General features: G+C 53.5%; 1 protein-coding gene across 2 annotated transcripts in view; it reads left to right on the forward strand.

Moving 5' to 3' along the window:
• UNC5B (unc-5 netrin receptor B) overlaps nucleotides 1–13,813 on the forward strand; it is an 89,153-nt gene that overhangs the window by 51,538 nt on the left and 23,802 nt on the right. For both annotated transcript variants that reach the window (XM_061161737.1, XM_061161738.1), the window contains exon 2: nucleotides 13,558–13,782. In XM_061161737.1, the coding sequence (XP_061017720.1) occupies nucleotides 13,558–13,782 (225 nt within the window). The remainder of the gene's footprint in view (nucleotides 1–13,557; nucleotides 13,783–13,813) is intronic.

Raw genomic sequence — 13,813 nt, forward strand, 5'->3', positions numbered from 1 at the left:
GGTAGGTGATGTATGTACACCAAGTGATTTGTGCAGTGCCTGGGAGTGGGTTAGTCTGAAAACAGTAGCTGTCGCTGGTCAAAGGGAAGGTGGGTCTCTGTGGCCAGGGAAGCGCGTGAGTTCCAGCTGGAGTGCAGCTCCCCTGTCCAGCGCAGTCAGGCAGAACTGAGGACCCAGTTAGGAAAGGTAATCCTCTCCCAGACTGAGGAGGTAGGCATGACTGAGATGGACATCTCCTCCCCGCCTGGCTGGTCCCTGTCATTTTTTCCCTTCAGTGTCAAGCAAAAAGACATGTGAACTATGTGCGTCTCTTCCCTCCCTGCTCCCCCCCGCCCCCACTTTCTCAGGGAAAGAGCAAAGTCATCTCCAGGGAAACCAGCTTGGAGAATTACAGTCTAGAGACAGGGTAATCCTCAGACCCTGGACTCATGAGATTGGGGACACCCTCAGCTCCATGCCTGTGGCCTTGCATTTTCCAGGTGTAGGTCCTGGCTCTTGTCCTTATCACCTGTGTGCTTTTGATGGTTCCTTAGAGGCCTCTGGGGTGTCGTGTACTGCCCTCCATGCCTTTCTCCCCAAGGGGAGGCTCCTGGGGCCAGGCCAGGCAGAGTGCACAGCTGACAGCCCCACCTCCCTTACCCAGCCTCTGGGCCCCCCAGGCTCCTGACGAGGACCTCCCTCAACTATCCCCAGCCCCCTTCCACCGCCCGAGCTATCCACAGACTTTAGTGTCATGTCACACTTTCACACCTTTGGCCCCAGCTGTCTCTGTGAGGTGGCCTACAGAGATGTTGTGCCCATTTTACAGATCAACAAGCTTGAGGCCCTGGGAAATGAGCTGGTGGCCAGCCCTGGGCTAGAGTTTTCATTCCACGAGCCATGCTTCCATCCTTTCTCTTTTCCCCTGTCAGATTCCTTCATCACCCTTGAGACATCCCTGGAAAAGAATGACAAGTTGAGTGCCTGTCCAGACTCAGAGACATGGGACCCCTCCCTCCCTTGAAGTGACACAGTAACACAGCTGGGTTGACCCAGATCCTGCTTACCTCTGAACCATGCTCTTTTACATGCTGTTCTTCTAGCTCTTTCTTCCCCCTTCCCTCTCTGGGGCGCAGCCACCCCTCCCTAGAGAAGGGCCATTTCGTGGTGCACACAGCTGTAACCTCACACCCTTCCTCTGGCTCCAAAAGCCAAAGTGAGCAGGCCGAGCCCTGAGCCAAGGAGGCCCAGCAATTACATCAGCAGGTGCAAACAAGCAGGCAGGGGCCGGGCCCAGCATCCCACGGGGCTGGGGGTGGAGCTCTATCCGCCCCACTCAAGTCTGTTTCATTCCCTCCTTCCAGCTTGCATCAGCCTTTTGCAGCTCCGTGTCATCACAGAGTGGGCTGGGCAGCAGCTGGGAGTGCAAGCAATGTAGGGGGTGGGGAGTGGGACACCTGGCCAGCACCTGGAAGGTAAAGGAAGACCCTGGAGCTGTTGTTCAAGATGTCAGCCAGTGCCCCTGCCAGCCCTGAGAAGGTATGCGTATTGTTTCTCACTGCACAAAGAAGCCATAAAAATTAGCAAACACACACGGCAGCCCAGCTGGCAAAACAGTGTCACACTTCTGACCTTGATGTTCCCAACAACCCTGGAGGGTAAAGCAAGTCAAAGTGGCCCCATTTCCCAGAAGGAGAGATTATGGTCCAGAGGGAAGTGGTTTGCCCAATGTCACCTCATGAGCCAGTGGAAGCACCCGTGTGCTTTAGCCAAGAAATACGAAGGATTTTAGGAGCCTGGAGGATGAGAAATCCTTATAGTCATCAAGGCAGAAGTAGTCAAAGCCTACTTCCTGGAGGAGGTGGACTGACTCCTTGACAGAGAAGGAGAGCTTCAGGCAAAGCTGTAGATTTACTTCTACACTGATGGTGGGTCAGCAGGCAGAAGGACCGTCATGTGACTGTAGGGCTAGGCTGGAAGTGGACTGAGCACGAGCCTGAGAGGCAGGGTGTCTGGGTCCTTAACCTTGACCCGTTGTTGTGAGCTTCCTGTTGGCGGAGGTGAAGCTTGGTCATTGCTCTCCAGACCCTGCTATAGGCATGATGGAGGGGAAGCACTCAGGAAATATTTGATGAATGAATGGAAGAATGGAGGTGAGTCCCTGCCTGCCTCAAAGTGCACCGGCACGGCCATCTAGGCCTTCCTCTGGGCCAGTGCCACTGGTCTTCCCACATCTTCACCCCTGACAGCTCAGCTGCTCACCTGAGCTCAGGGCTAGAGAGAGGCCGGGGCAATAGCTTTTGGCTGAGTGCCCGGATACCCACATTCCAGTCCTAGCTTTGCCTTCAACCCTCTGTGTGACCTGAGACCAGAAGCTCCCCACCTCCGGTCCGCAGGGAATTCCCAGGAGCCTAGTCTGTAAGGGCTGCCTTCCCCGGGGCCCGTGGAGCCTTAGCTCACTGCCAGCCTTGTGGAAGAGGCAGAGCAGAGTGTGGTGGAAGGCTGGAGATGGGTGGCCACCTTCTTCCCTTCCCCCTGGGGCCCAAGTAGGAGCCCAAGTAGATTCCAGGTTCAGAAAAGTACAAGAAGCCCCCACACAGCCTCTCCTATCCCCACCCCCCATCCCCAACTGCTGGGTGCTCTCAAACTTCTCTCTCTGTCCCTCTCACTGTGACTCCATCCCTACGTCTCTCTTCACCTCTCCCGGCTTGTCCAACACCCCATCTCACAGGCTGACAAAGGCCAGAATCCAGGCAACCCTCTTTGTCTCTCCTGGTTGCAATTCTCTTTATGCCAGTGTGATGCCGAGGTACCATTGGTGCTACAGCCACTGACCGGCCTTTGGCACTGGGACAAGCCTTAGCTCTCCTCTGGCCTCAGGCCCACCTTCTGGAAGTGAAGAGCTTGGACTTCCAAGCCCTTGGAAGTCCTAAGGGCCCCACAGCCCAGGGGTCTGAGCCACCTCCCAGTACTGCCCAGGTGCCCACAGCCAGCCCTGGGGCGGGGTCTGGCCAGGCGTGGTGATGGTGCTGACAGCAGTGGGCAGCAGTTCCACAGTTTTTCCACTTTGCAATGTTTTGGCAGCCTAGAGAAAGACGCTGGGAAGGCAGGGGAACTTTGTGCCTTGGGGCACTCCAAGAACAGTCCCGACTCTCAGCTTTCCAGGGTGGCATGGGGACACTTTGCCTGGAAGTGCAACGTGGACATAACCCATCAGGCAGCCCCAGGGTCAGAGGCTATACGCCTGGGCGTTTTGACTTTTCTGGGACATGGGTACAGAATACTGGCGTCTTTCTTCCCAGCGCCCAAGCATGCAAAGAGATCCTGATGTCAACTGTCCAGCGCTGCCTGCACCAGCTCTGCATCCTGCAGCTCCTCCAGCTACCTGGAATGCCATGCGGGGGGCAGTCAGCCCAGCGGGCAAGCACCCCATGTGATGTATGTGACTGGGAGAGGGAGAGGGGGATGCCTGGTGCACTGTGCTTGTTTAAAAGGTTTAAAAGTCTTCAGTTAACAGCCTTGAAAGAAAGTGTAGGATACAGGCTGTGTATGCTGAGACCCTTAGGTCACAAAACATGGGCACATCTAAGAATGTTAGGACCAATGTCCAGTGTTAATTCTGCTCAGCTGGAGCTGGGAATGGGCGATTTTTATTTTCATCATCATTTTTTCCTAAATTGTAGTCAGAAAAGGCCAAGAAAAGTACTTTCATCAGGGGAAAAAAGAGCATTTTTAAAAGAATCCTCACTCCCTCAGAAATCTAGAGCACATTCTTTGACTAGTTCTGCTGCTCAGATGCTGTGTGATCTAAGACTAGCACATGCCTCCTCTGGTTTCTGTCCTAGAGAACAGTATGTAGGTGGTCTCTGAGGTTCTATCAGTTGGTGGCATCCTACAGGACAGAGTTTCCAGAGGGACTGGCTCCCATGGCCCAGGTTAGCCCAGCCTGTGTCCACCACCTCTGGCTGCTCCCTTCCACCCCTACCTGCCACCTTAGGTATCTCCGGAGAGGTTGGGCAGCGTAGCTGGAGAAAATCTTGTATCATCAGTGAACCCAGCTAAACAAGCAAACAGGATTTCCCGGCTCTCAAGAAGCTTGCCTTTCAGAGAGTAGACCTGTCCAGACAGACATCAAACAATCAAATACACAGAGAAGGTAATTCCAGAGAGAGATGAATACTGTCAAGAAAAACAAACAGGACAATGTGGAGATAGCATCAGGGAGGTAGAGAATGAATTTACATTGCGTGATCAGGGAGGGCCTCACTGGGGAGGTGGCAGGTGGCACTTGAACTGAGATGTCAGTGACAGGAGTCAGCCACAGGAATATCAGGAGACAGGCGGGGAGGGGTGCTTTTTGGAAGGAGAGAGCGGCAAAGGTCCTGACCTGAGAGGAAACCAGGCATGTTCAATGGCAGGAAGCACCCTTGGGTGGCCTGGAACCTTTGAAGTCTCGGGGTTCGGTAGGGGTTCAGACTTCATTCCAGGTGCAAATGGAAGCCATTGGAGGGTGTGAGCAGGGGGAAAGATCTATTTGCATTTTGTAAGATTACCCCAGCTGTTGTAAGGAGAGTGGATTCGAGGGAGCAAGAGGGGAAGAAGGGGAACACAGTGAGGCAGGGTCTGGGCGGGAAGATGTGGGCTTGGAGACTGTAGGAGGTTGGTCATGCAGTTTGAAGCAAATTTTTTTTTTTTTTTTTTAAGAAAACAAACTTTATTTTGTGTTGGGATATAGCTGAGTAACAATGTGATGGTTTCAGGTGAACAGTGAAGGGACTTTGCCATACACATAACATGTATCCATTCTCCCCTAGACCCCCTTCCTATCCAGGCTGCCATGTAACATTGAGCAGAACTCCCTGTGCTATATAGTAGGTCCTTGTTGGTTGCCCATTTAAAATATAGCAGTGTGTACATATCCATCCCGGAGAAAGAGAAGACTCCCTACGTGGGACCCAAGCTATTGGGTGTTTGGTGGAATCTGGTATTGCAACTCACTCCATCTAACTCTGGATGGGGGAGTGATGACCAAATAAAATAGGAGGTTCCTCCCAGGCCAAAGTCACTGCCATTGCCTTAAAGTAGATGTCAGCAGCCCTGAGAGAGGAGCCACGGTCCCAGCCTGTCTGGGGCTCTCTAGGTGTCCATGGGAGATGTTTGGGCGAGGCATGGGTGGTTCTGCCGGTGTGAGCATGTGTGTCTGAGTGACATCCTGGGGGCTGGCACCAGGCTACCAGCAGTCCCTTCCCAGGTGAGGCTAAATCTCTGGTTGGGGCACCCCATACAAGTCCAAAACTTGTGAGGCCCAGACAGGAAAGGGGGCCAAGTGCTGGAGTTAGGACGTTGAGGCCCTCTTCCCTTCCAGCAAGCTCGTGGACTCAGCTGCTGCCCAAGGATATCCCTCAGGGGGTATCGTCAGCCAGAGGAGGCCTGTGATTTAATGGGAAGAACTTTGTTTCTTGGAGGCTGAGAGCCTGAGCTTGCCTTTTCACTTCTCAGTGATGAGAAGTGATAAGCCTCAGTTTCCTCTGTGACATGGAATGCCTGCTTCACAGGATTATTGTATTGATGATGTTTATTATCCCATTGTGTACTGGATAAGTGGTTATTATTTGGAGGGTGATGGATGAGAGGGTTTTGCATTCCTTGTCTAAGAGAGGAAGTGGAAGCAGAATGTCCCCTGCTCAGGGCCCAGACTTCTAGGCAGAGGGACTAGGACTTGGAAGGGGAACTGAAAATTAGCCGTAGAGGGACCAAGGTCCAGGTCAGGGGAGCCCAGGAGCCAGAGGAAGGGTCTGGGGGAGGGGAGGGGTTCTGGGCCCATAGGTGTGGAGTACAGCTTCCCAGGTACCACTGAGAGTCTAGGGCAGACCAGTGACCCGGGAGCTGAAGTGTCCTCTCTCTGTTTCATAAGCTGTGTGGCCATAGACTTCATGCCAGGACTCTGCGCCTGCCCTGGGGCTTGTCCTCAGCCTCCCATGAGATCCTTCGCTTGCCCCAAGTCCTTCCAGGGGAAAGATTTCTCAGGATCAGCCAGACACCCCTTTAGGATGCAGGCTCCTGCCCCAACTGGCCATCTTGGTGAGGCTATTTCCTGTAGCCAGCAGAGGAAATGATGTCATGGGCACGGGCAGGTCTGCAGAGGGTATGGGAAAAGGATTGTGCAAGCAGCCTCCTTTGTTAGGAAGAACTTGGCGCCCCCCAAGCCCACCAGCCCCCATCCGTCATCAGTAACAGCCATTGTAGCCACCTCTGAGGGGAGCCCCAGCCTGAACCCCACAGCCGCCAGAGGCCAGGGCCAGATGGAAGAAGGGCTTTGTGTCCAGGGAGGGGTCCTTGCATATGGGGTTTGTGTGTTTTAAAACATAATAATAAGCGGGCTTCTCTCCCCCCACAACTCTCCCCACACCCCACTGAGCACATCCACCTCGCACTGAATGGAAGAGATTTTCCATGCAGTGGGAGGTCAAGTCTGGTGAGAATTAGCCGGTGTCCAGGGGCTAGAGAAAGACTGTGATTGCTGATGATAAATGTGCCCAGCATGGAGTGACTCTTTCTCCCTAACCTCCCGCCTGCCCCCCGTTCTCCCTTCCCAGTCCTGCCCCGCATTGTGGGCACCATCCCGCACCAGCCAGCCCTGCTCAGCTACAGATGCCTGTCCGCTGCAGTTGAGCCTGAGGGACCCAAGCCAGACTTTGTCACCCATATGGGGACAAAAACCAGGGAGCGGAGGTATCAAGGCCCTCTATGCTAAATCACTGCATCCTCTGAGGTCTCTGTCCTATTGGGCAGGGATGGACCTGGCTAAGATGGACATAGTGAGTTTCCATCCCAGGCATGGGACATACAGAACCCAAACTTTTACCCATAGTCATGCCATCCTGTGCTGTCTCCCTCAGCACTGAATCAGAAATGGGGCTCTGGTCCGGCTTGGCTGTTAATTTGCTGTGTGATGTGGCATTGGTCACTTCCCCTCTCTGAGCTGGTATAACACATTTCAGGACTCCCCATACAGGGCTCAGCTGGAGAATCATTGCTTCCTGGCACTTCTCCATGTGGCTGGCATGAGCTCTTCCCAGTTAATAGAGCATATTTGCATCTGTATGCTCAGCTGACCTTCACCACCACACCTCAGAACTGACAGGGCAGTACTTGTTAGTCCCTTTCTCATAGATGGAGAAACTGAGGCAGAGTGAGTGTTTGAACTGGTCTGCTGGCTGTCGGGCCAGCCCATTCCGCCATGTGCCTATCCAAGCTGTACCCCATGCTCAGGGTCACCATAAGGGAAGCGCAACCCCTCTGGTCTCCCCTAGCAACTGGTGGCAGTCTCCCATCCAGGGATGTCTGAACACTGTAGTTTAAGTCCCTTCCCCCCTCCTCTCAGGCGTAGCTCTGGTAAATATGGTTTCTTTGTTATTGTTCAGTCACTAAGTCACGTCTGATACTTTGCAACCCCATGGACTGCAGCATCCCAGGCCTCCCTGTCCTTCACTATCTCCTGGAATGTGCTCAAACTCATGTCCATTGAGTCAGTGATGCCATCCTACCATCTCATCCTCTGTCACCTTCTTCTCCTCCTGCCCTCAATCTTTTCCAGCCTTAGGGTCTTTAATTTACCTTTGTCCTAAAGTGACTTCCTTCATCTTTAAGGCCCCCGGACTCTGTTTATTCTAGTGGCTTAGATTCTGGTACCTCTTAAATAAGCCCACAGCCTTGACTTACACCCCATCAGACCTCCCACTTGCCAGAAAATCCACTCTGGGCACTGCCCAAGCCCAGCCCTGGGAAGGAGCTTGCAGCCTGGCATGGATCCTGCTGGCAGGCAGAGACCAAGCTTAGACTCCTGTGTCCTGCAAACTCCACTCCCCTCCCAGGGCATGGGTACCCTGTCCTGGACATCATGGGGGACACCAAGAACAGTGTGACATGCTCCCTGCTTTCTAGAAGCTGCCATCCACTTCTACCAAGGAACCTTCAAGCTGCCTAAAGCAAGAAGGTGCCACCAGACCCCCATCCTCGTCACCTCCTCTCCCTACGTTTTAAGCGAATTGTGAGCAAAATGGAACTTGCCCACGATGAAGCCAGATTGGTAACGAGGGCATGCAGCATGGTGCCTCGTGAATATTTGAGAGAAAGATAAGAAGGCTAGGGCAAGTAGGCAGAGGCTGGGACGCCATCATGGGGAAGAGGACGTGCACTGTTTTGCGTGACCTCAGAAGTTGAAATTATAGCGATGGCTGGAACCTCCGACAGCAAATTTCAGGTGAAAGTAAGGGAGGCTTTTCTGTTAGATCTGTCTAAAGGAGAACCTGGCTGAGAAAGGCAGTGGTGAGGTCTCCGTCCCTGGAGGTATGTGAGTCAAGGTTGGATACAGAATTGATGGGGGCAGGGTGGGTGTTGTACAAGACAGCCCTTAGAGTAACCTCTATCTCTGTTCATCCAAGTGAGATTAACTGACAGGAGATCCCATACAGGCAGGAATAGGTAAGTGAGAAGTGAAGGTTTGAATGGTACCCACCACCAAAAAATAGTTCCTCCTTCTCCCTCCCCGGCCTCCCCACAACATTGTGCCTTAAGGCCCCAGTAGGTGCTGGGTCTTTGAGCCGGAATAACGGCAAGAAAGTTGACCCCACTTTAAGCAAATTTGCTTCATGAGAAAAACTTTATCCAACAGGGCCGTGTCCTCTATTAACAGATTCCCCATCAGACCATCTTCAAATATCAAAATGTGGGAACCAGAGTGCTGCTCAGGAAGTTGACTCAACCAACTTCCTGACTTTACAGATGGGGTTCCTGAGGCCTGAGAGGAAGGCCACATGGCTGTGCCAGTCCCCAGCTGGGGTGCAAACCCAGGGCTCCTGACTGCAGTGGTTTTTCTTTGCCTGTGTTTGACTGTCTTTGGTTACATCTTCGTTTTGGATTAGCTGGGCCATTTGTGGATGCAGCTGTAAAGACAGGTTGCATTTTTGCAACTGTAGGTTCAAATGCATTCTGCCATTGGAAAACTACACTTTATGTGAGTCGTTTTCCCACCAGGAGGAAATCCAGATCTGGCCTGGCAGTGGCAAAGCCTCCTCCTCAGGGACCTCCTCTTAAAGGTACTATATTTTCCCCTGTGAAGATGGGGCAGTGGGGAGAGCGGAGGTGAAGCCAGGGAGATTGTGACCAAGGGCTATAGCTCTGAGCCTGCAGAAGTGGCTTCCTCCCACTGACCAGGTGACTCAGGCAAGTTCCTTGACGCCCCATGTAACACGGGAAGATAATGCTCACCTAGGCAAACTATTTGCATCATCCCCCAAATAGTGGACATAAATGCCAATTCCCAGTGTAGAAGTCAGATTCAGGTATCCAGCTGCCTGAATGTGCTTCCCAACTCTGCTATATAGTTTTACAGCCCTGTGCCAGCTACTTGTAAATTCTCTTGGTCTCAGTTTCCTCATCTGTAGTATGGGGATAATAATGGTACCTATCTGATAGAGATGTAGTTACCAGAAGGATATGGTTCTCAAATTGTGTGCTTAGGCACCTTAGGATGCTATAGCAAATTCACAGGGGTACTGTGGGCTATTTTTAATCTTCAAAGAAACACAGCGATACTGGACAGCTGCCAGATACTGCAACAACTACTAGCTCAAGATAGCTTACAATTTTAGCATCACATCACACTTCTTTCCTTTACATGGCACCTTGCCTTTGCAAAGCTGGAAATTTTGGCATTTGGGAGTACCCCAAGGCAAACTATGAGGGTAGCAGTGTCCGCTATGACTCTTAAGATTTGAGGTATTGTGCCGTGTCCAACAGGCACACATACATCCTCATTATAAGTCAGTGTGGCTATTTAGAAATGGAATACTAATGTTATTTTTTCTTTTAATTTATGAGTATTATTTTTTCTAATAGGCTTCTCAGGTGGCAGTAGTGGTAGAAAATCCACCTGCCAATGCTACTAAGTTATTAGGAGATCACACCCGCACACAGACACGTAAGCTGGTTGGATTTAACTACTTAATAAACAGAACCATTAGGAATTTCTTTTGGCTTTGGGGTAAAATTACTGGGTAAAAATGACCAAAACACTGAAGACCAAAAACGTTTGGGAAGTTCTGTCTAGGACTGTTGAGGGGCTCAATGAGTTGATTGAAAATACCTTCTAAAAGCCTCTGGTCGAGGAAGCACCCAGGAGCTCCAAGACTTTATTCTTCTTTTCCCTCTAAGCTAGAGAAGCAGGCTCAGGTGGCCCTCCCCAGGCCCCTGAGGAGCCTTCCTCAGCCACTAAGGGCCCACAAGCCCTTGGCCCAAGCCAGGGCCAAGGAGGAGGGGATGTGTCCACTGGTCAGGACTGGGGCCCAACTCAGCCGCTACCTGGGGCTGGCAGCACCCCCACACACCTTTCATTTGTGTTCACCGAGCACCTCCTGTGTGCCGGCCAGCACCTAGTCTGCTGATAGGGCCCTTGGCTCTTCTCGCTGTCTCCTGCAAGATGCCTGGGTGCTAGGGACCGTGACACGTGGGCAGTGGCTGCATCGAGAGCCACTGGCACTGCCCTGAATGACGGGGAGGCAGTTATGAGAAAAGCCAGGCATCCTCCTGCCGAGACTAGAGCAGAGTCTCTGAGCCAGGGTTGAGAGGAGGGGTGGGGCAGGCAGGGCGGGGGCCCCGGGGCCGCCAGACTCAGGCCTGCTGCCCTAATGGACCTCTCATGTTTGCTTTCCTCAGTCGAGTCTGCACCTGCTTTATAAATGAGCTGCATTAGGGTTATAAAACAAAGTCATAAATGCACCCCACAGTGCCACATAGAGCCAGGGCGCTGTCCCCTGGAGGCTGGGGGCTGCATGGTTAGAAGGTAGGGCAAGTCTGTAGCTGCACCCATGAGCTGCCCTTGTGGCCACCATCCCCAGAGGAAGGCCTGTTCCCCCCGTTTCACAGATGAGGCGCCTGAGGCCAGTAAGGACTGGTTGAGATCCAGGTGTGTCTGGGTCTGAAGCCTAAGCCCTGTCCTACACTCCTTAGTCCCAAGACTGATGCAGGATGCTGTGGCGGGAGGTGGGTGTAGAGTCCTCTCGGCTCCACCCTGCTCTCCCTGGAACTGCCTGGCCTGGCGGGAGGGCCACAGTGAGCAGCTCTCAGGCCACAATGTCCAGCTCCCCGGGCACTGTGTCATCCCATCATCAACTGCCCACACTCCTAGACCCTAGACTGCCAGTTACCTACAGAGAAGGTAACTATCTGGCAGAAAGAAGCAGGTGTCGGGGGGTCCTGGCCTGGAATCCACAGTTTAGATGCCCACTAACCAGTGACCATGCATTAGTTTGGATGGACTTCAATTTCCCCAGCTTTGAAACAAGAAAAACAGCTCCTCGCCTTGCTAGCCCTTTGGTGTGCATGTGTGCATGCCCAGTTGCATCTGACTCTGTGCAACCTTATGGACTGTAGCCCACAAGGCTCCTCTGTCCATGAGTTTCTCCAGGCAAGAATACTGGAGTGGGTTGCCATGCCTTCCTCCAGGGGATCTTCCTAACCTGGACATCAAACCTGTGACTCTGCATTGCAGGTGGATTCTTTACCGCTGAGCCACTGGAGAAGCCCAGTCTTTCTGTGAGAGAGCGCCATAATTGTAGAGACCTGGCCAGTGTCAGGATCTGTTAGGATTCTCAGGTGCGGGGACACTCAGTGTTATGAAGCTACTCCAGGGATAGGCAGTGTGGAGTCCTGTTTGGGATAGGCAGCATCCCAAACACTGAAGTCTGATTTCATGGGTTCAAACCTTGGCTCTGCCTCTTACTAGCTGTGTGACCTTGGGCAGGTTGCTTAACTGCTCTGAACCTCAGCTTCCCCCGTCAATAAACTGGGGACCAATATATCATACCTTATGAAGTTGTTGCAAGAATTTGGTAAGTTAACTGGGTAACTGAAAACATAGCAGCTAATTCCAGGGAAGCATTCATTTCTATTTTGATGCAGCAACTTGTACTGGTGCTAGACCTCTCCTAGGTCTAGGCCCTCATGCACATTTATCTCTCATGATCCTCAAAAGAGCCCAGAGAGAGGAAGTTCATTTGTCTGTTCACTTCAGAGACAGAGTAATGAGGTCGGAGTAATGAGACAGAGTAATACGTGCTCTCCTTGGGTCACACAGAACATGCCAGATGGAGCTGGATTCCTCCTCCTCTTTGCTGGCTTCCCCTTCACTCCCCCAGGCCATGCCCACACACCCCAGGGCCCAGAGCTGAGAGCCAGTGACAACCTGTGCGTTTTCTCAGAGCCCACATCGTAGCAGGAGCTCATGGTCCTCCAGGAGATGATGTGGCTTAGACATGTTGGGCAAATGTTGTTCATTCTGTTCTTGAAGAACTAGGTGTCCCTTTGGCACCTCTACCCATAGGGGGACTCCCTAGAGTGTGTCCCACTCTTGGCCTTCTAGGACCCCAGCTGCACTTGAGGGAATGGAGCGCTGGACCAGGGTCAGGCGTGCGGCAGGCTGGTGAGGGGCTAGGCAGACACACACCCTTGCAGCTTAATTCGCTGTTTCCTCGGGAGCAGTTAGCAGAGGAGGACAAGCCCCTCACCGCTTGTCCCCAGCCAACTGATTGTTTGGCGCTTGGCACTGGAAAGTCAATTTTCCTAAGTGGATTGTAAACCAGTAGCCTGGCCCGGCCTGGTTTTCCTCCCTCCCCACGCTGGTGGTGGCCAGACCCCTCTCCCTTCCTGTTTGTCTCACCTCCCGAGGTGCTGTTCTTTCCAGGCAGGCGGGCAGGGCCAGGGTTTCCATTTGGCCCCTTTCGGGGAGGAGATGGCTGCCGGCACAGCCTCACTGACTTCCCAGCCTCCCCGTGTCCTCATCCATAGGCCAAGGGTGTGGATTTGGCAGAAGGGGATGGATCAGAGCCACAGACCAGAGGAGAGGAGGGGCTGGGGGGAGGCTGCAGGGAATGTGGTCTGCCCCTCCACGTTGCTGCCTGCCCTGGACTTCCGGGAAGAGGAGGCACTCTGGGAACGAGCACTGGGGAGCCCAGCCTGGTGTTGCTACCTCACCTCATCCCTCCCCTTACCCCTGCGGGACCTGGCTCGTCTTCCCATGTCCATCAGCCTGCCTGGCTGGGGCTGCAAAGGGCAGCTGTGGCTTCAGGGCAGAGCTGGCCGGGTTTGCACTCCAGCCTCAGGCCTGTTTCCAGTTCTTCACATGCTGTGGCATCACCACGGGAAACTGGAGGGAGGCCCTGGAAGGCCAGTGCAGGGGATACTGGGGAGGACTGGAGAGGGGTGTCCTTGCCCTGATGGATTGCCTCACCTCCCTGGGCTCCCCTGCCTCCTCCACCTGTAAAGAAGTAGACTCGTATAGCATCATAGAGCTGGGACTGGCTCCAAAATAAAAAATCCTAAAAGCAGGGCACAGTGGGGAAACTGAGGCCCCAGAAGTGCCAGACCTTGTCTAGGTCACAGCGGGCATCCTGGCAGGTCTCCTCCAGCTGCCCTCCCCTCTGCCTCCCCCCACCTCCTCTCTCTGTCACAGCCCCCAGGGGTTGGAAGGGACCTGGGACCTCCCACCAGTGGCCTCACAGAGCCCTCCACTCTCTACAGGCACTGACTCAGGCAGGGAAGAGCTCCCCGACTCCTTCCCATCGGCGCCAGCAGAGACGCTGCCCCACTTCCTGCAGGAGCCGCAGGACGCCTACATCGTGAAGAACAAGCCCGTGGAGCTGGGCTGCCGTGCCTTCCCCGCCACGCAGATCTACTTCAAGTGCAATGGCGAGTGGGTCAGCCAGAGTGACCACGTCACCCAAGAGGGCCTGGACGAGGCCACCGGTGAGCCCGCGCCACCCCACCCCCACCCCCC

This window comes from Dama dama, chromosome 15 (genome assembly GCF_033118175.1).
Source record: "Dama dama isolate Ldn47 chromosome 15, ASM3311817v1, whole genome shotgun sequence".
In the NCBI taxonomy this organism is placed as follows: domain Eukaryota; kingdom Metazoa; phylum Chordata; class Mammalia; order Artiodactyla; family Cervidae; genus Dama; species Dama dama.